This window comes from Pinus tabuliformis, chromosome 1_1 (assembly GCF_031772625.1).
Source record: "Pinus tabuliformis cultivar Carrire ecotype Pingquan chromosome 1_1, CPIR1, whole genome shotgun sequence".
Lineage (NCBI taxonomy): Eukaryota > Viridiplantae > Streptophyta > Pinopsida > Pinales > Pinaceae > Pinus > Pinus tabuliformis.
In genome coordinates this window covers 829,386,500-829,409,045 of record NC_142297.1, presented here as the reverse complement: position 1 = coordinate 829,409,045, position 22,546 = coordinate 829,386,500, and the positions used below count along the sequence as shown (strand labels likewise).

The window sequence follows — 22,546 nt, the reverse complement described above, 5'->3', positions numbered from 1 at the left end:
CCTCACACCCCTTTACAAGGAGGATGCACAAATTGCAATATTATTTTATTGTGAATTACACCAGGGAATTCCTAGTATGAAGAACTTGATTGCTACATCTTAACAGCACATATTTTACAACAGAGACACTGAACTTGCTTGCTGCAACCTTACCAGCACATAATCTGCAACTGACACACCGATATCTTGAAGAATTCCCCCATAGCTCTTGACAATGAAGTGCTTTGAAAGTTTGAAGTTTGAACATTAGCCACCATATCATGTGATTCTTGATTATTATTTGCATAGTTAGAACTGTCAAATAATATTCCTCTGAGGTGATGGATATTGCAATTTCAAGCAAAAACATGAAATGGCTATTCATACATCACTGTATAAATTAAAGCGTTGATTCCTTACCAGTGCTTATTGCACAATAATTAAATAATAGAGGCCAATATAAAAGGAATGGAACTCAATCCACAAGCAAGGTTCCACAGTTCAATCAACCATTTAATACCAACACTCGGCCTTCTTATCAGTTCAATGGATTGGTATAAGCACCAACTGGAAATCTGATCAAACTCAGCCATGTAGCAAATGAGTAGACAAAATCAGTTTAGAGATTTCCCAAAATCCTCCATTCAAAGTCACATCTTTGGTGGCTTTCTGGTACCAAGCTTGTTATAGAAACCCTCAGCTCCAAGAAATCAACAACGAATCTATTGGGTTTCGTTTGTGAATATACATATGCATCATCAATAGATAAGAATAAAAATCACAATCTAAATATGAAGCCCCATATGACCATTTTATTCAGGGATAGTTCCATCACTGCCATCAAAAACCTGGCCACACAATTAGCTTGCTTTTCTATTGTTACACTCGTCAAGTTGTGTACCACAACTATAAAAGGAAAGGTCTTTATAATATTCCACTACAAGAAAACTAACTTGACTGATTCTAGATCAATTTGAAATGGCCAAGATCTCTGCAGATATTTGGACTGGCAACCAACCTAGCTTGAAAACAAGTTGTACAAAGCCGTAAAAAATAAGCTATCATAAATAGAGTTATTACATGCACAAGGTGCTTAAAACCCTCCGCCTCACACCCCTTTACAAGGAGGATGCACAAATTGCAATATTATTTTATTGTGAATTACACCAGGGAATTCCTAGTATGAAGAACTTGATTGCTACATCTTAACAGCACATATTTTACAACAGAGACACTAAACTTGCTTGCTGCAACCTTACCAGCACATAATCTGCAACTGACACACTGATATCTTGAAGAATTCCCCCAGAGCTCTTGACAGTGAAGTGCTTTGAAAGTTTGAAGTTTGAACATTAGCCACCATATCATGTGATTCTTGATTATTATTTGCATGGTTAGAACTGTCAAATAATATTCCTTTGAGGTCCCAATTTCATTAGAAGGAAGTCCAACTAAAGCATGCCGTTGAATATCTAAAGTCATACAGGCAGATACAATGTACAAGCATCATAGAGCAACTCAATATAAATACAATGAGAAAAGGAACCCTCTCTTCTGAAGAACCACAACATCTCTTCCATGACTAAGCAGCCATGAAATATGTAAAAATAAAAACCATAACCATCCCTGTTAAACTGATTCTGACAATGCTTCAGAGGAAGCTACAGTTTGCTCATGATGATCAGAATGATATCTAGAGCTATTCTGTTCACATTTCCCCAAAACCTGCACAGTTGACGTGAAATTAGAAATTAAAATTAACCTATAGTTGAACATGGGTATAGAAAATTCTTTACGTAAAACCTTTTTAATTTTCCGCGGCTATTCGCGAAATCGGAATGAAAACTTAAATGGAGATGCGGGGTATCGAACCCCGTACCTCTCGCATGCAAAGCGAGCGCTCTACCATGTGAGCTACATCCCCTGGATATAAACAAAGAACCATTTTTTTCATTATCAACACTATACGTTATCGAACATACAAACATATTACCAAAAATAAGAAGACACGACGCCCCTACACCTCAAATATAAAAAAATATTAACTCCTTAAATGATCTTAATCACAATTATGGACGCCAAACCTTTCTCAAATTTTCATCCTAATCTTTCTGGTTAACCTAATGCGTAATAATTAATTTAAATTATTTGTTTTTAATTCATTTTTGTATAAATAACTTATTCTAATCTTTGGTTAACCTCATGCTTAATAATTAATTTAAATTATTTGTTTCTAAATCCTGTGTATAAATAATTTTTATATAAGTTAAATGGGAGTAAAATATATTGTTGTTGATTAATGTTTATGGAGAATTATGTTGTTAATTTGGAACCTTGGTGTCAAAAAATCCAGCTAGTTAGAAATTTGGATGTTTATTTTAACCAAAACTTGGATGACCAACTTAATAAAATCTGGAAATTTTTTTGAGGCGTAAATGGAACCTTGAGTGTGAAATCCTCAACATAAATATTTAGATTATTAAATTTAAGTTTTATTTATTATGAAACATCCACAGATATAATATAAACTACTTGAATTCCTTCCAAAGTTTATATGTTGAAGGCTGAGTGAGTGTATTTTGCATTTGTTACTGTAGCTTCTTTTATCACTCAACTATGATTTATCCATTACTTTTTATGGCATTTAATATATTATAACTTTTATATTCCCTTTTTATTTTATGTGAAAAAAAATAAATGTTTGGAAGATTCAAAATCCAACAACTTTCTCTTTCCATTGATTATTGGGAATTTTCCTATCACTGACAAAATTCAGATATCTAGAAGATTGAGAATCTAACATCATGCTTTTATTTGTCGATTGTCATGACTTTTTCTATATTTTGCTAGAATCTGAATATCTAGAGGATTTAAAAAAATCTAATTTTATAGAGATTTAGAATTCTAAGAACTTAGAGCTTCTTTAAATTCACTCTTTTGGTCAAATCTATATTCTTTTTATAATAAGGCATATTGTGTGGTGGCCACATAGGATTCATGTAAGTAATTGCAAACCTTGCAAATGAATAGGAGCTAATGTGGTAAGGAGGCCATATCAAGATGATGTGGCATGCTAACATGTTCATATGACATGGAAAGAAGTCAATGGATTGACTTATATGGCATATGTTGTGGTTGGTGACTCTGGAGACATGAATTTTGAAAATCTAGATATTAACTAATTTGATGTGATAATAATGACATGTCAAAATGGCAAGGTGGATGTTGGGTGGTAGTTGTTTGGAGGTGATGTGGGTAGTGGATGTGGATATTTGATGACCCAGATCTAGAAATCTAGAAATCCATCATTTTGTTTAGTGTTAATTTCAAAAAAAATTGGATCTGTATTTGGATGTTTGACCAAATTGATTGACACCTATATCAAATCCAGAATCTAGAAGAACAAATAATAGCATGGTGGTGGAAAAATGCAAAAACAAAAGAAAACCATATATCCATATATGACATGGCAAGCCAGGTTGTTCAACTTGCAAATGTGAAGCATAGAGGTATTGACATGTTGATTGAATTTCCATGTGTAATCCACGTATATTATACAAATGTTGTGACATGGCATAAATAGTAAAATTTCTAAAGGTCATAACTTTGTGTCCAAAGATCATATTTTGATGAATTTTGTGTCATTGGAAAGCTACCAACAAGCAAAAGATGATGATAACCTAAAAAAGATGTTCTAAGCCAAGTAGAAAAAAATGAATTTTAATAGTTCATTAGTAACATTTAGTCTTGTTAAGCCAGGAAGGTAACTCCCAATGTGTCATTTTTATTAAGGTGAACATCATTATATAAAAGTAGAATGGTGACCTTTGGGATTCCAATTCCAAGGTCTTTTCCTATTCTAACTGATTGAATTAGGTTTCTAACATTCCCCTCACACCCCCACTAATTTAGAGGGGTGTTTATGAGTCCAAGAATCATTTGAATATTTCAAACTTTTCTCTTGCAAGTGCTTTGGTGAAGATGTTTGCAATTTGCTCATTTGTGGAACAATGTCCTAGGCGAATAACCTTGGCCTCACATGATGTCGAATCAAATGATACTTTGTATTGATATGTTTGGTTTGATCATGGAATTTTTTTATTATTGACCAATTTAATTGCAAAATTATTGTCAATCAGAAGAGGAGTAGAGTTCACTTACTTATCTTGCAAATATTCAAGAATTTTCCTGAGCCACAAAGTCTCCTTGGTTGCTTCTGCAACTACCACATATTCTTTCTTTATTGTGAAATATACTAGCACTGATTGTTTGTGTGGCATCTAGAAAATAACTCATGATCCAAGACTCATAACATAGCCTGAAGTAAACACTCCATTTTCCTTATCTCGATCAAAGTCTGAGTCATAATATCCAATCAAGCTAAAATTCATTCACCTGTGAATATTTGAGTCCAAAGTCTCGAGTTCCTTTCAAGTACTTTAAAACTCTTCTTGTAGCAGAACAATGTCCCTCACAAGGATTTTGCATAAACTTGCAAAGGATTCCAATAACAACTAAAATATCTAGTCTGGTAATGGTGAGGTAGATAACACTTCCCACAAGTTCACTTAGTTCATCCTCAAATTAATTTCTTTCTTTAGATGTGAGCTTTAGATTTTGTTCCATTGGAGTGGACAAAGGATTTCATTCAGTCATGCCAAACTTGTTCAAAAATTCTCCAATGTACTTATTTTGAGAGAGGAATATATACCATGGATGTTGGATCACTTCAATGCCCAAATAGTAATGAAGGTGTACCAAATATGTCATCTCAAATCCTTTCTTCAATTATTTCTTTACGGATGCAATATAATTTTCATTCATCCATGTTATCAACAAATCATCTACATATGCCACAAGATAGACAACAGTTTGGTAATTTTCTTGAAAAATAAAGTTGCATCATCAAGATTAAAGTGTTTGAAATTTAATTTCAGAAGATGCTCGATCAATTTTTCATGCCAGGATCGCGGTGCTTGTTTTAGGCCATACAAGGGTTTGACGAGTTTTCATTCCTTTTGTTCTTGTCTCTTCACAATAAATATTCTAGTTGATACATAAAAACATTTTCTTTCAGGTCTCCATTCAAGAAAGTATTATTTACATCCATTTGATGGACTTTTCATCCATTGTGAGCTACCAAGGCAAAGAGTGGGTGGATGCATCACCATTAATGGATACAAATTCTATGTTGGTGGCACTTGCACATGTGATACCATCCTCTAATTGATGATAAAGATGGAGAACTCAAGGGGGGAAAGGAAAAGAATAAAAAAAAAACTTGTCAAATTTGACTCCCTTAGAAACCATTAATAATACTAGGACAATTAAATCATATTACAGATGAAACTATGATTCTAATTTATGTTCACCATTGTTGGTTTAGAGTGGGCCTTCACCCCATGAATCAAAATGGAAAAATATCACACATTCCGCAGTTGGTCTATCAATTAAACACTTGGCATTAGGGGGCTTGTTAGTTTTTACTAATTGTACTCATGTTCTTCCATCCACCCTTTGAATCAATGACATCTAGTTGTCATCAACGAGATCACATAAACCAACAGACTTCTAAGATGAGTTTGGTTTAGAACAAACTCAAAAGGGCCTTTCTATATCTATTGTAGGTTAATGTTATCAAGAAGAACTTCCCAGTACAATGGCTCCAAATAGTCCTAGTACCACTGCATTGTTCTTTGATTGTTGTAGGTGATCACTTAATACGAAGAATGTTACATGAATTGTTTCAAATCCTCCTTCAAATGCTTTGTTTGTGAACTATAATCAATCAACACACTTTTTTGCATGCCATGGCTAAAAAATCAAACCCTTCAATCATTAAGATAGCCATTCATATCCACTACACCCACCACACAATTGTTGTTCAATAAATGAAATGTGTGCACTATTGGGTGGATGAATAACAATACCCTTCATCCCCATTGTACTCAAGGCTGCCATCATTTGGTTGAAATCTTCCAAATTTCAAAAACTCTCCTGATCTTAGCAACTACATGGCTCAACTGAGTAAGTTTTTCCTTCATCACAATTTTTTGAGGGTTCACCATTTTTTGTGACAACATGTCCTGTAGATATCTTTGGGAATATTTTGACAACAATTGATATTTTTGGATTGTGTTACAAATTTTTAAAAGGAAAACGTGGGCAATTTTTTTTTGTGATATTAGAAAGAAAGAAATGACCCCTTGGCAGCCCCTAACACCTAAGTCAAAATCAATATATCATGATTTGAAGGCATTTATCCTATACATATCCTAAAGTATTTATGTGATACTCAAGGCATCAATGGTTGTGGTTGTCCATAAATTATGTTTGCTTATGTTTGGAAGGAAAATGGATAGCCTACAAAGAGCATTGAAAACTAAGTTCTGGCCAACAAATAAAATAGGGTTTTATGGCACTATTTGGAACTCCATGAAACTTTACATTTCTTCATTATATTACAACCCTGAGATTAACTTAACACATATTTTAGATATTTTTTAGATTAAAAGGATATTACCCTAATCCTTGCTATGGAGGCTTATTAATGAGCCATGGTTATGACTTAGGAGTGATTGATTGCTAATATCTGAAGTAACCCAAAGAAATTAACAATTGATAGCTAATATCTTGTTTTGTATGCACACTTGAACATTTAGACTAGTGTAGCACTCTTGAAACACATCAATTTCTTGCAGAATGAAAGCTTAACACTCTATCACTTAGCTCAACCATATAATTCATATTTGTAATCTGTTTATTATTCATATGAGGGTTGTTTGTAATCCTTTATTGTACGGTAACAAGGACTATGTGCTTACAACTTGTTGAAAATAGCAACAAGAAATGCTAAAAATAGAATTGCTAAAAATAGCACTGCTATAAATAGCAGTTCAGCCAGCGTTTATCTTAGCAACAATGGATGGAAAAATGGAAGTGCTAAAAATAGAATTTCGAGATACTTTCCTATTTTAGTCAGTCCCTAAACTAAAATAGTGAAGTAAAATTTGAATTTGATCTTAGCGACTGTTTGTAAAATAATTAATTAATTCATCTTGAGTTAATTGGTTAAGGAAAATCAAACATGAAGTCTATGTGGGGACATGTAACAGTTTCTCCATTAATTGAGGAATTTATTCATCAGTTAAAGAGATAAGGATGAGTTGTAATTAGTTGGCTTAGTTAATTGAGTCAAGTCCAGTTAGATTAATTCAAACAGTTTGTTGTATTAATGTAAGTTCAGTTAGTTAATGCTTCCATGCATGTAACTACTGCACTTCAGATAACTGAGTTCTCTCATAAATAACTCATGCATGTCAGTTCAGAAAAAGACCTAGTTGAGATCAGATGGAGGGGCAGTGTACTATCAGTTGCTAGAATATTCCATTGTGAATATTCCTTGCATGTAGAAGGAATTCTTTCCTTGAGGATTGCGCAGTTACTTCTTCAGATTTAGTGAGTGTGATGAGGCCATTTCACACATGTGGCATCATTGGACCCCAAGAAAAACCGCGCAAGGAAATAGGAGGCTTGGAGGGCTTGAGGAGGACATATACTATGTCTATTCAGTCTGTAAGCTATATTGTTTGATTGTAGAGAGAGCATGATAGCTTGAGAGCTAATTCTTTTTGTAACTTGAACAAGATTTCCACTTGTATGATAATACATAGATTGGGTTTTTAGGCTAAGGCTTTCCCCGGGTTATTTCTTCTGTGTTATGTGTGATTGATTTCTCATTCTCAGTTATATGTGTTCTCTTGATCTTGCCCAATTCGATTAAGCTTCCGCAAAGTGTTGTAGAAGTAGATCTTGTATTGTGTTTTAGTATATTGCATAATATGTTGATCTACAGTGGGAATTTCTACATGGTATTAGAGCAAAGGTGATCAAGGTGAAGAAAAATATACAAGAAGGAGAAGTTCGAAGTTTGTGGTTCTTGAATATAGAAATCAAGTTCGTATCACATCTCAATTTCACCTATGGCGTTCAGTGGTTTAAGACTTGAGCATGCCGTTGATCGCAACTCGAATTATATAGCTTGGAAGGATTGCATGGAGGCTGTATTAGAGGATAACGTTTTAAAGGACTTCATTGATCAAGAAGTCCCCAAGCCGACTGATGCTACTCAACTGGCGGAATGGAAGAAATGTGTGGCTAAAGCAAGGAGAATCCTCCTAGAGGGAGTTCGAGACCACATTGTCTCAAGCCTTCATGGGAAGGAGACACCGTTTTCGATGTGAAAAACATTGAAAGATCTATATCAGAACAACAACAATCAGGGGAAGTTGGCATTGAAAGACAAGCTTTGTAAGATCAAGTGTGAAAAGAGCAACACGATCTCTACATATCTGAATAAGCTCACCACCTGCAGGGATGAGCTTGGACGTGTAGGAATCATGACTGTTGATGATGACATGGCGAGTCTTGCACTCCTCGGTCTTCCTAAGAGCTAGCATAACTACCAAGACTTGGTTAATGAAAGAGAAAAACTTCCAGATTGGGAATGACTTTGGCCGGATCTGATGCAGGAGGAAATAAGAAGAAGCACCAGAGATGGATCCTCATCGAAGCAAGATGATGAGGAAAATCTAGCCTTAGCAAGTAAGGCGAGGAAAGGGAAAGGGAAGGCGTCCCATTCCAAATCCGGTTCTTCCCATGGTGGGAAGAAGATTGACAAATTAAAAGTGTGATGCTTTCATTGTCATGAAGTGGACCATTATGCTACAAATTGTCCACAGAAGAAATCCAAGAAGGTTTCCTCAAAGGGATCTGATGGTGAGGAACTGGTCTCATAGTTTGAGCTGGATTTCTCACTTATCGCATGCATGGTTTCATCCATGGTGGGATGTGTGTGGTACCTGGACAGTGGAGCTTCATTCCACATGTTAGATGACAAGAATCTTTTTAGTACCTTGGAGGAGAAGGATCTCTAGATGCGGATCGAGATGTACGATGATGGAAAGTATCGTGTTTCAGGTCAAGGTACGGTTGTGTTTCAGAGGGAGCATGGAGCTCCCCTCACCCTGACTGATGTAAAGTATGTACCAGGTCTGAAGAAGAATCTTGTGTCTGTCGCTATGATAGAAGATAAAGGCTATAATGTAGTCTTTAGTCAAGGAAAGGTATTCCTGAGGCATATCGGTACTGGACAGACAAAGCGAATAGGGATTCGAGTCAAGAATCCCTACAAGCTGGAGGTAGATGACTGTGCTGCTTTGAGTTCTAAAGCTGAGATGGTGCAGAGCCAAGATATTGGCGAGCTATGGCATAGAATACTGGGCCACTTGCACCATGGATCCTTGAAGATCATGCAACAGATTCCTACCAGATTACCCAGGGAAAAACTTGACTAGACGACTACATGCAAAGGTTGTACCTTGGGTAAGTATGTGAAATATTCTTTTCCGGATCGAGACAGTAGAGCTGGAGCAATCCTGGAGCGAGTTCACTCAGATGTTTGTGAACCTTTCTCTACAACCTCCACCACTAAACAAAGGTACTATGTTATTTTTATTGATGATTTTTCTCGTAGATGTTGGATCTACTTTATGCAAAAGAAGGATCAAACCTTCTTGAGATTTTGTGAGTTTAAAGCCTTGGCAGAGAAAGAATCTGGAAAGAAAATAAAAGCCTTATGTAGTGACAATGGTGGAGAGTATGTCTCCCAATAGTTTAAAGACTTTTGTGTTGCAGAAGGTATTAAATGGGAATTAATGGCACCCCATAACCCATAGCAGAATGGGGTGGCCGAAAGGAATAACAGATTGATTGTGGGAGCAGCTCAAGCGATGTTGCATCACCAAATCCTACCACTGCATTTGTGGGCTGATGCATGCAATACAATAGTATACTTGCAGAACAGAAGCCACACCGTATACTGGGGATGAAGACACCTATGGAGGCCTATTCTGGGAAGTGACCTGATGTAAGTCACTTCCGAATATTTGGATCATCAGTTTATTGTCATGTGACCAAAGATGTTAGGAAGAATCCAGACCCAACAGCTAAGTTGGGAATACTTGTGGGCTACACGGATACACCCCACAACTATCGTGTGTACTTGCCTTCCACTCAGAGGACTGTGGTACGTAGGGATTTGAATTTCGACAAGCAGAAAGCCATGTGCTTTGTTGGGCAATTTATTGGGCTTAAATTGCTGCATTAAATTATCGACCAGAGAAACTCGTAAGCTTGTGATGATGCTAGCACAATATATGCAGGAGTAGGCAACTAACTCTATGTCTAACTAAATTATTTAAGATTCAATACAATATGTAAGGGAAGAGGCTCCTAACTAAGGAGGTCCTGGTTGTCCTTCCCTACAGTATCATAAAGAAATCATTGATTACATGAAACTAAAAACTTGAAATGAAGACAAGAGAATGAACTTAATTATTGTTTAGATTCAAGTAGAGAGAGAGACTAACTTAGTCTCTTGATTGTCCTCTCATGTACTAATCCAAACTAAACTAAGATTCATTCACAAACATAAGAAATGAAATAACTTGAAACATAAACTGTAAAGAATGAATTTTAATTACCATATAAATCAATGGAGAGAGAGCCTAACTTAGACTCTTGGTTATCTCCTCATATGATACTTGAAACATAAAAGCAAAAGAATGAATTCCAATTATCATGCAAATCAAATAGAGAGGGAGCCTAACTTAGACCCTTGGTTGTTCTCTCATATGCTGATAAGATTCTAATTTAAAACTCATTCATCAATCATAAACAAATCCTCAAACATCAAACATCTAAGCAATTAAATGAAATAAAATCTAATATGAAATAACATGTTTCTCTCATCCTTTTAGAGTGAGCTCAATTCTCTTAAGAACAAGACAAATTATTCCATATACTACATTAAGGAAACTTATATCTAAAACTACATCAATTCCATAAATTCATATTCTACATTAACACAATTTATATCTAAAACTACATAATGGAAATATATGAAAAATGAAGCTTTATTCTATGCCATAATAAGTTGGATACAATGCTCCAAGAGTCCTCCCTTTGGAATGGAAGAGGTACTCCTATTTATACAATGAGATGAGATAACAAACTCATAATGATGATCCACTAATCTCTCTTTAGTTCCATACATTTCTCAACCATCTAGACACATAACCCTATCCTCCATGATCTCCTCCATGAGGTCCATGATTTTCTCCATGATCTTTTCCATGAGGCTTATCTTATCAAATTCGAATTTGATCATTCAAGGCCACATAAAGATGCCCTGGAAGCTTCCTTTGTACCTACACATGTCAACAAACTCATTCTAATTGTTAGGTATAAGTATAAGCATATTATTTTCTAAAGTTTAGCCATAAATTCACTTAAAAATGTTAAGAATTAATAAACTTTGGAAAAGCATAGTTATAACCCAATAATGAGGTAAATGGAATGATGTGGAGGTGGAATGGAGGTGACATGAAGGTAAAATGTGAAGATATTGGTGAATAATGGAGTGAAAATAGGGACCGTTTTGAGGCCCAACATCTGCCCCAAACTGAAGGTATTGCATGTCCTCATGCAATTTATTACATTACTTTTTGGTACTTGAGCTTTGGCTTAAACTCTGCATGATATTATTTACATAACTTTTGCAAAGCGTTATTTTGATGAATTACAACTTGGTTGGTTCTTGTGTTTCAACCATATTTTTTTTTTGTTGCATTCAATGTATGATCTTTGCATATTGATAATGTGATTTTTTTTGCAGAGTATTTTTGTAGGAATGCATCATGGTTGGTTCTTGTGTAACAACCATGATTGTATTGGCATCCAATTATCTTTTAAAGACTTTTGTCAAAGCCATTTGTATGCTCATGTAATAGTGAATATATTTTGAAGGTAAGTGGGGTTAAGAATGTGATATATGAATGTGGTTGTTATATGAATGTGGATGTATCCTTCCCCTTAAACGGATGATTTGGGAAATTATGTGAAATGGGAAAAACAAGGAAAAAGGAAGTGAAGTTTTTCCAAAAATTATTATTCTAACTTTTCAAGGAATTTAATGGTTAAAAGTTAGAAAATATCATACCTTAACTTACCCTTCCAAAATGGATGAGAGTTGTGCACGTGTGGCTGCAAAAACTTTTGTTCATGGTCTTCTTTACTTGGTTGGGAAAATGGTGGATGAATCATGCATGTTCAGCTGCCACAATTCTGCGCTGAAGCTTCTTCCTCAAGTTGTGGATGAAAGATGGATCTGTATTGTCGTATCGACTGCTGGATCCTCTGCTACTAGATGATGAATCTGAGGAGTCTGTTGAACATGGCTGAAAGTCGTATCTGCTGCTGGATCCTCTGCTGCTGGATGATGAATCTGATGAGTCTGCTGAATATGGCTGAAAATCTATAAGGCTTGGAAGGTATACAAAATATATAAGTTACATTTCCCTCCCAACCTTATTGATTGACTTGTCCTCAAGTGATGACAAACTGATGAAAGGAAATTGGCTTCATCTGCTACAAAATATGGGTCTTCAAGTCTTCAACGCTCGATGGCACAAATCTTACTATGTGATTAAATGTGTCGATGTCGAACATAGCAAGAAGTTGTTGACTTAGTGGCCGTTAATGAATGCCCCTAGCCAACACAAGAGCTCCCACCATTGATTCCAATGGGAGTCAGGATGCCTAACACATCTTTGTAGGTACGAATAAATTTGTCGTAGTCGAGTCACCTACAAGATCCAAGGAACAAGGGATATTAATGTACTCCCATTGTTCATCGGCAAGAGTACTTGCCATTAAGGCATGCAAGCATCGAGGTGTTTTTTCAATGATACTTAGACTCTAGGACTTTGACTCAAGCAGGGTTTTATTGCGGAAATGAAGGGGAATGGTAATGACATGGAAAATGACAATAAGGAAATGCATGGTGTATGAATAAGAACTCTTGCTGTGAAAAATGGATATGGAAATGGTATGCTTTATGGACATGGACAATTGGTGGAAAATCTTTTGCAAAATGGGAGTGTAAAATAATGGTTGTGGACATGGATTTGTCTGTAGAATTTTTCATGAAATTAGTCGATTGAAGACCAATTGTGCGCACAATGTAATCTCCTTATGATCACTTGATTATCCTGTAACCTGTAAAAAAACTTGGTACAAAGAAAACATAAGTGTGCTCTAGAAGAAATGGCCAGTTTCTTCATGATTCTTACGCAAAAATTTCATACCAAATAAAACAAATTAAGGACAAACAAAGTGTTAAAATTGACTTAATCATGATATTAATATCAATCCATTTGTGAAAATAACCATGAAAAGTAATACTCCCTGTTTGTGTCAGCTGACTTCTGTGCATGGTGAAAAGTTTGGCATCATAGATTTGTTGTGTCCTGCAGATTAGTACGTTATAAAAGCATACAACAATATCAATTTGCCAACTCTAAACAAGTTAGTCAGCATTTAAATAATCCACCAAATGTTCTTTTAAATTATGCTTCCAAATGTTCCATTCTTTATTTTCAAGTCTGCGTGAATTTTGTGAAAGGTTTTTGTTTTGTTTGTTTTTTTTTTCTCTTTCTTTTAATTTTGCCCTTGTACCAACTGTTGCACTTCCAATCAATTCTTATAATTTTCATGCCCCCAAAATTTTGTTTTATGCCAGTGCCCCGCACATGCCAATCCTTCTAAACAACAATTGTTAACTATTATTTTGTTTTTTTTTTTTTAAACTTGATAACAAAAGATAATATATGATCATAATATATTAATATAATTAATACAATCATATTAATATATTAATATAATTAATATATTATTACAATCATATATAGATATATCAACACAAATCAAATATTAACCAAATATATCAAATCTAATCAATCAAAATATATACAAAATAAAAAACAAATCGCACAACAAAATACAAATATAATAATAAATTAATATATTAATACATTTAATATATCAATATATTAATTATAATAACAACATTAATATCTTTTATAATGCAATTATAAAAGATATTAATATATTAATATAATTAATACAATTAATATATTAATATATTAATACACTTTTTATAACAATCATTAATTAATCAAATATTTACAACAAATTATAATTAAAACTATTATATCAATATATTAATATAATTAATATATTAACATATTAATAATATAACAAACATTAAAGCATAATCCTAACAAATTAAATAAAAACAAAATAAACCTAAAAATATAAAACAAACCAAAAGAAATGCAAAACAAAACGGATTGCAGGCATATGAATTTTTTTTTGTTGAGCATTGTATACCTCATTGATGGCAGCGCTCTTGAGCTCCTGGCGAGCTTGTAAAATGATTTTTTTTTTTTTTTTTCCCTGCTGGAAAATCTCCAAATATCAGCAAGATTTCCATCGAAAATTGCTCCAAGAAAAACAAGTGCCTGGATTGCACTAATATGGTGGCTGCAACTGCGCTCTAGGAAGATAGAAATTCTGGACTCCTGCCACAGTTTCGGGACTTTGCCAATTTCAGAGATTATATATTAGCTTAAAACATTAAGTGAGTTTCCCAAACAGTGTAATGATTTGATCTGACGCAGAAGATGGATTGTTTATATATAATAGCTGTAGCTCTGTTTAAAACGCTCAGGGTTTTTAACCAAAATGTTTTTCACTCAAGCTCAAAGCTTATGCACGAATTTTTAATGTTTCAACAAGCTATGCGCTGATAGTGATGGACACTTTATTCACTCTAAATCTCAAGCTGACAGGCCTCACAACTACAAAAGAGAAACTGAAAAGTCATAAAATTGGTAATGTCAAGCACAACCAATAAGCCCATCAGGGTAGTATAAGTTTCTCTCCAGCATAGATGGTATCATCTGTAAACCCATTTGCAGCTTTGATTGCTTCAACTGAAACCCCATACTTCCGAGATAGTCCCCACAGAGTGTCTCCTTTATATATCTCAATAGTTTGGCTTGATTTCTTCTTTCCACCCCCTTTCTGAAACTTCTTACCGACATCATAGGCAACACCATTTGCTGCTTTTGGCACTTCACTGGCTTTCTCCTTCAGGTCTTCAAAGGTATTCTCGGTAGAACTGACTGAGACACGCTCCTCGGAAATAAACGATTCTTCTACAGGTTTTTTTTCGGCCACAGGGCCTTGAAGAGGCTCAAAGCTATCCCAGTGAAGACAACAAAGCCTGCACTTGTTGCAACTACAACATCCTTCTTACCATCATCCTTACCGCCAGATTTGTCATTTGGTTTCTTACCGTCTGCCATTGTTTACTTCCTGATGAAACCCGAGCCGAGCCGCCGTAAACCGTGCAATTCTACTTTCAGTCCACAAAATGCAAGGCCATAGAATAATGCACCGAATTGTTTTTCAAACCCTAGCCTGCATCGATCCAAAGGCTTCCTGCAACTTGATCACTAAGAAAACACAACCCAAACGAAGGCTCACCTGGCTCTTGGTATGAAAACAGAGGCAGTGAACAGATAAATTTTTCAAAATAAATCTCCACCTTCTCTGCTATGGTGGGGCAATTCACAATATATATTTCCAATCATTGTTTGTCGAATGAATATAGATATCCTTTTTGTCTGAGATCCACACTTTGGCATGGACAATGCCAGATCCCCACCAATCACTCAAAAATAGTGTCACATTTTTGACATTACGTCTTCCAGCAGCAAGCTGTGCTGACTCCTGATCATAATCTGGAGAAACCCCCGAGTGTTGAACTATCCTTATTGAAACATTCCTGTCTGCTGCATTCTCTAGCGATTTGAACACCGCTTCTCTAACTGGTGCCCTGAATCTTTCCATGTCGGCTGTGGAGTAGCCATAGTCACCAGACTTGGGATTCTGAGGTTGGGCCAGTAACTGCCAATACTGTGCTATTATGTCCAATTTGCTACTAGAGTTCCCAGCAAGCCATTGCAAGACATCGCCAGAGAACAGGACTCCAGGTACCTGAGAAAGCTCTGGCATATCAGTGGGAATGGACTGAACAAGCCATGACCTACATTCCCCATCGTTTCCCAACGCAGTCTTGGAATATAGCAAAGGAAACAGGAAAAACAACAGTGTCTTCGTCATCATACAGGCCTGTATAAAAATAGGCTTCAAGTCCTGTAGAAAAATAGGCTTTGAATGTCTACTTTGGTTCTTTGATCACAGGGCGGTCCCATCAGATCTTTATAAGACCTTGTGACAGAAGATGGTATTGCATTGATTGAGCTGGATGCTAGTTTCAACCAGTTGGCCAAACAACTGGGAATGAACTTGTTAATTTTTTTAATAATATATATATATATATATATATATATATATATATGAGATATATATATATATATATATATATATTATTACTATATGGGAATTTTTAATTTTTAATTTTTATTTATTGTTGTTTTTATTTAATGTTTCGCTGCTTTTTTTTTTTACATCTAAAAAAACAAAGAAATGGTTAGTTTTTGTTTTTGTTTTTTTTTTTTTTTAAACCTAAATTGCATCTAAAAATTTAAAGATGTTTTTTTTTATTCACAAAATTCTTTATTGCCGTTTTGCAAATTAGTTCTCCAGCAAGAGTATTTTTATTCGAACGAAATCAATAGATTTTCTGATCTTCCTGATCGCACGAAGCGCAGGAAGAGAGCATACTAATCGATTGATTCGTTTTTATTTATGCAGGGGGGTGTTTTTGAAAAGACGAAATTTAAAACTAGCTAAACACTAAACCATCAGAAAACTCAAACTTAAACTTCTTTGTGAAGATCCTGCTGTCACCAGGTCTCACAAATTATTTTGTCTTAAAGAAAAATACTAGAACTGAATTAAATTCCTAATGCCTAATCCCTTAGCACCATCCCCGGCAACGACGCCAAAATGTTGGGCAATTTATTGGGCTTAAATTGCTGCATTAAATTATCGACCAGGGAAACTCGTAAGCTTGTGATGATGCTAGCACAATATATGCAGGAGTAGGCAACTAACTCTATGTCTAACTAAATTATTTAAGATTCAATACAATATGTAAGGGAAGAGGCTCCTAACTAAGGAGGTCCTGGTTGTCCTTCCCTAGAGTATCATAAAGAAATCATTGATTACATGAAACTAAAAACTTGAAATGAAGACAAGAGAATGAACTTAATTATTGTTTAGATTCAAGTAGAGAGAGATACTAACTTAGTCTCTTGATTGTCCTCTCATGTACTAATCCAAATTAAACTAAGATTCATTCACAAACATAAGAAATGAAATAACTTGAAACATAAACAGTAAAGAATGAATTTCAATTACCATATAAATCAATGGAGAGAGAGCCTAACTTAGACTCTTGGTTATCTCCTCATATGATACTTGAAACATAAAAGCAAAAGAATGAATTCCAATTATCATGCAAATCAAATAGAGAGGGAGCCTAACTTAGACCCTTGGTTGTTCTCTCATATGCTGATAAGATTCTAATTTAAAACTCATTCATCAATCATAAACAAATCCTCAAACATCAAACATCTAAGCAATTAAATGAAATAAGATCTAATATGAAATAACATGTTTCTCTCATCCTTTTAGAGTGAGCTCAATTCTCTTAAGAACAAGACAAATTATTCCATATACTACATTAAGGAAACTTATATCTAAAACTACATCAATTCCATAAATTCATATTCTACATTAACACAATTTATATCTAAAACTACATAATGGAAATATATGAAAAATGAAGCTTTATTCTATGCCATCATAAGTTGGATACAATGCTCCAAGAGTCCTCCCTTTGGAATGGAAGAGGTACTCCTATTTATACAATGAGATGAGATAACAAACTCATAATGATGATCCACTAATCTCTCTTTAGTTCCATACATTTCTCAACCATCTAGACACATAACCCTATCCTCCATGATCTCCTCCATGAGGTCCATGATTTTCTCCATGATCTTTTCCATGAGGCTTATCTTATCAAATTCGAATTTGATCATTCAAGGCCACATAAAGATGCCCTGGAAGCTTCCTTTGTACCTACACATGTCAACAAACTCATTCTAATTGTTAGGTATAAGTATAAGCATATTATTTTCTAAAGTTTAGCCATAAATTCACTTAAAAATGTTAAGAATTAATAAACTTTGGAAAAGCATAGTTATAACCCAATAATGAGGTAAATGGAATGATGTGGAGGTGGAATTGAGGTGACATGAAGGTAAAATGTGAAGATATTGGTGAATAATGGAGTGAAAATAGGGACCATTTTGAGGCCCAACACGCTTATCACTTGAGAGGGAGCTCAAGTTGCATGCAGATGAGGAACCTTCAGTTCCTAAGGAGGAGGAGCTTCAGATTGGTGCGGAGCAGCCTCATGCAGAGGATACGGGAGTGGACACATCCACTCATGCTGAGACTTCCAGAGATGGGCAGAAACACTCAAGGGAAGCTAACAAGTTGATGTTGGATGCACAAGAGAATGTGGAACAACCATCTTCTTAGCGCAGATAGAGGAGGTCACCCGAGCAGTACACTAGGTACATGGCCATGGTTGGGCAGTGTGTAGATACCGAACCTTCTTCATTTGAGGAGGTAATGCAACAACCAGTCTAGGTTGATGCAATGGTAGAGGATACGACTCTATCATTTGGAATATCATGTGGGATGTTGTCCCAAGGCCTCAGGGAAAGTTCGTGGTGAGTTTCAGATGGCTTTACAAGGTAAAGCAGGTAGCTGATGGCAGTTTTGAGAAACATAAGGCAAGGTTTGTTGCCTGGGGTTTCTCACAGGTCGAGGGGATCGACTACGATGAGACTTTTGCTCCCGTAGAAAGGTACTCATCGATTAGATCGATATTGGCACTATCAGCTCAGATGGGTTGGAAGATGCACCAGATGGATGTGAAGATAACATTCCTCAATGGGAAGATTGAGGAGGAGGTGTACATTGAGCAGCCAGAAGGTTTCGGAACCTTCGATCGTGAGTCGCATGTGTGCAGACTCAAGAGGGCTCTGTATGGGTTGAAGCAAGCACCTCGTGCTTGGTACACGAGGATCGACACCTATTTCACCGTTTTGGGCTTCACAAAGAGTAAAGCAGATGCGAACCTTTACCACATCATGGTAGAAGGTAAACCATTGATCATTGTTATTTATGTTGATGATCTGATTTTGACAGGTGATGATCAACTAATACAGTCTTGCAAGGAGGACCTTGCAAGAGAGTTCGAGATGAAGGACATGGGCCTTATGCACTACTTTATAGGCATGGAGGTGTGGTAAAAAGATGGGGAAGTAATTGTGTCTCAAGGCAAGTATGCTAATGAGATACTCAGGCACTTTCACATGGAGAAAAGCAAACCCATGCAGACTCCTCTACTTGGGAATTGGAGGAAGGAGGATGCTACTTCAGGTGAGGTAGTAGCTGCTACTGTTTATCAGCAATTGGTGGGTTCACTTATGTATCTAGCGAACACACGACCTGACTTATGCTTTGCGGTGAACGAGCTGAGTCAAGCTATGGTTCAACCTACTAGGTTGTTTTGGAAGGTAGCGAAGCATGTGCTGAGATACCTCAGAGGCACATCTCAGTTCTGATTGTGGTATAGACAGACAAAGGGAGTGAAGCTTCAGGGCTTCACAAATGCGGATTGGGCAAGGAGTCCATTAGACCAGAAGAGCACTTCTGGATGAATCTTCAACCTTGGTTCAGCTATAGTTTCTTGGTACAACAGGAAACAGAGATTAGTTGCACTTAGCTCAGCAGAGGATGAATACATGGCCGCTAGTCAGGCTTCATGTGAGGCCTTTTGGATGCGGAAGATTCTAGTGGGATTGTTTGGTCAGATGATGGATCCTAAAATGATCTACTGCAATAACCAAAGTTGTATCAAACTCTCTGAGAATCCAGTTTTTCATGACAAGTCCAAGCACATTGATATCCGGTATCACCATCTTCGAGACTGTGTGGTCAAGAGGATCATGTTGTTGCTGTATGTTTCAACCGAGGAACAAGATGCAGATATTTTGACTAAGGCATTGTCAAAATGCAAGTTTGAGTTCCACAGAGAAAAGATTGGGGTTACTGATAATCTCTTTCTTATTGAGAGGGAGTGTTGAAAATAGCAATAAGAAATGCTAAAAATAGAATTGCTAAAAACAACACTGCTATAAATAGCACTTCAGCCAATGTTGATCTTAGCAACAATGGATGGAAAAATGGAAGTGCTAAAAATAACATTCTATAAATAGAATTTCGAGATACCTTTCTATTTTAGTCAGTCCTTAAACTAAAATAGTGAAGTAAAATTTGAATTTGATCTTAGCAGTTGTTTGTAAAATAATTAATTAATTCATCTTGAGTTAATTAGTTAAGGAAAATAAAACATGAAGTCTATGTGGGGACATGTAACAGTTTCTCCATTAATTGATGAATTTATCCATCAGTTAAAGAGATAAGGATGAGTTGTAATTATTTGGCTCAGTTAACTGAGTCAAGTCCAGTTATATTAATTCAAACAGTTTGTTGAATTAATGTAAGTTCAGTTAGTTAATGCTTGCATGCATGTAACTACTGCACTTCAGATAACTGAGTATTCTCTCATAAATAACTCATTCATGTTAGTTCAGATAGAGACCCAGTTGAGATCAGATGGAGGGGCAGTGTACTATCAGTTTCTAGAATATTCCATTGTGAATATTCCTTGCATGCAAAATGAATTCTTTCCTTGAGGATTGTGCATTTGCTTCTTCAGGTTTAATGAGTGTGATGAGGCCAATTCACACATGTGACATCATTAGATCCCAAGAAAAACTGTGCAAGGAAATAGGAGGCTTGGAGGGCTTGAGGAGGACATATACTATGTCTATTTAGTCTATGAGTTGTATTGTTTAATTGCAGAGAGAGCAGGATAGCTTAAGAGCTGATTCTTTTTGTAACTTGAACAAGATTTCCACTTGTATGATAATACAAAGATTAGGGTTTTAGGCTGAGGCTTTCCCCGAGTTATTTCTCCTGTGTTATGTGTGATTGATTTCATATTCTCAGTTATATGTGTTCTCTTGATCTTGCTCAATTCGATTAAGCTTCCGCAAAGTGTTGTAGAAGTAGATCTTGTATTGTGTTTTAGTATATTGCATAATATGTTGATCTATAGTGGGAATTTCTACAAAACTCTTCATGTTACAATCACCTTCAGAGGTTATGATTAAAATATATTTATTATGATGTATAGTTGATATCTAATAAGGTTTAATTTTGGGTCCATTAATAGATCTATATCAAGGCCTAGTTACATTATTTTGTAGGATTGCTTGATACCCTTTTCTCCCACAAGGAACCATTGCGGAAATGATAAAATCTCTTGAAGGGGTGGTGGTAGCTACTCTTTGACTTTCTACCCATCACTCCATGCAAACTCTTGCTCATATCCCTGACCAATCCCAAATACAAAATCCTAACCCTTGCAGGGCTAGCCAAATCCTCCCTAAAAACCATCAACATGATGCTAGGTTCAAACCCCTTATACTACCTTCTACTAATCAACTATGAGACCCACTTGATGGGCATTTGAAAAGTTTTAGCAATGAAAATAATTGAATTTGTAAAACAACCTCCCACCCCCTTGAGTTATTCTCGCATAGTGGAAGGTGTTACATCAAGCTAACTTGAACTCCATGGTACTTTTTATGGAAATGTGGTCTCTGAATTCCTATTCTCACAAAGTTATCGCAATTAAATTTGGATAGCACCATCACATTCAACTCATCAAGTTTATTTAAGTGATATACATTTTATCTTGAACCAACACCTGGATTAAAAGATACAACTGTTTAAAGTTTCACCATTTACACCCTACCACGTAAGCAATAATTTACCACATGGCACCCCTACCTTACCCAAGTGCTTCCACATCACCTCATGGTGTGGATGTGTCCTTAAATACACCCACATAGTACCTGCCACATCACATATCCACATGGGCCCATAGATATGGCCCCTTAACATTTTCTTTTAATCGTATTATGTTGACACTTTCATGGAATTCCACCTGTCCAAAGTTTTAGACCCTTGAAGCCCTAAACTAGTCTTTCATCACATGTGTGTGTGTGTTCAAGCCTAGTCCCACATCTTGTTCTTCGAACCTCCAGACTAGTTTGGACCCCCAAAATCTAGCATTACACATCCCTCATTCACAACCATTTAATGTCTCCAATACTTTGTGTAGCTATACTAGAACCCCCCTATATACCAATCTATCTATCTATCTATCTATCTATATATATATATATATACATATAATGCTTGTACCTATAACTATTCTGAAGTAACAGAAGGCATCAATCATTTAAGCGTAAAAGGACTCCATAGTAACTCTCAACAAGTATTGTGCAGTTCATTAATAATAGAACTCTCTTAAAAACTCAAACACAGAGACCTTATCAGTTTAAATTTCAACATGGACCTTCAAACACCCTAATAGTGCTTAACTATATCTATGAGAAGTCATGCATGATCGTATATGTTAAACACTTATCTAGATAAATAGATAACTGAAACTAAGAGAGGGAATCCCAAAACCCTC

At 35.8% G+C, this 22,546-nt stretch overlaps 1 protein-coding gene, 1 non-coding gene and 1 pseudogene across 2 annotated transcripts; all 3 read right to left on the bottom strand.

Annotated features, from left to right (window-relative positions):
• Window positions 1-1,830: 1,830 nt before the first annotated feature.
• On the bottom strand, window positions 1,831-1,903 carry TRNAA-UGC (transfer RNA alanine (anticodon UGC)). Its single transcript has one exon. It is a non-coding gene; the product is annotated as a tRNA-Ala (tRNA).
• A 12,756-nt stretch (window positions 1,904-14,659) lies between these two features.
• On the bottom strand, window positions 14,660-15,407 carry LOC149216674 (uncharacterized; annotated as a pseudogene).
• Window positions 15,408-15,516: 109 nt separating this feature from the next.
• On the bottom strand, window positions 15,517-16,121 carry LOC149216673 (uncharacterized). Its single transcript, XM_089390038.1, has one exon. The coding sequence runs from the start codon at window positions 16,072-16,074 to the stop codon at window positions 15,517-15,519; it is 558 nt and encodes a 185-aa protein (XP_089246164.1). The 5' UTR covers window positions 16,075-16,121.
• Window positions 16,122-22,546: the final 6,425 nt, after the last annotated feature.

What these genes read in the sequence shown, in the direction of transcription:
- LOC149216673 (XM_089390038.1), bottom strand. Translation starts at nt 16,074, where the DNA reads ATGATGACGAAGACACTGTTGTTTTTCCTGTTTCCTTTGCTATATTCC.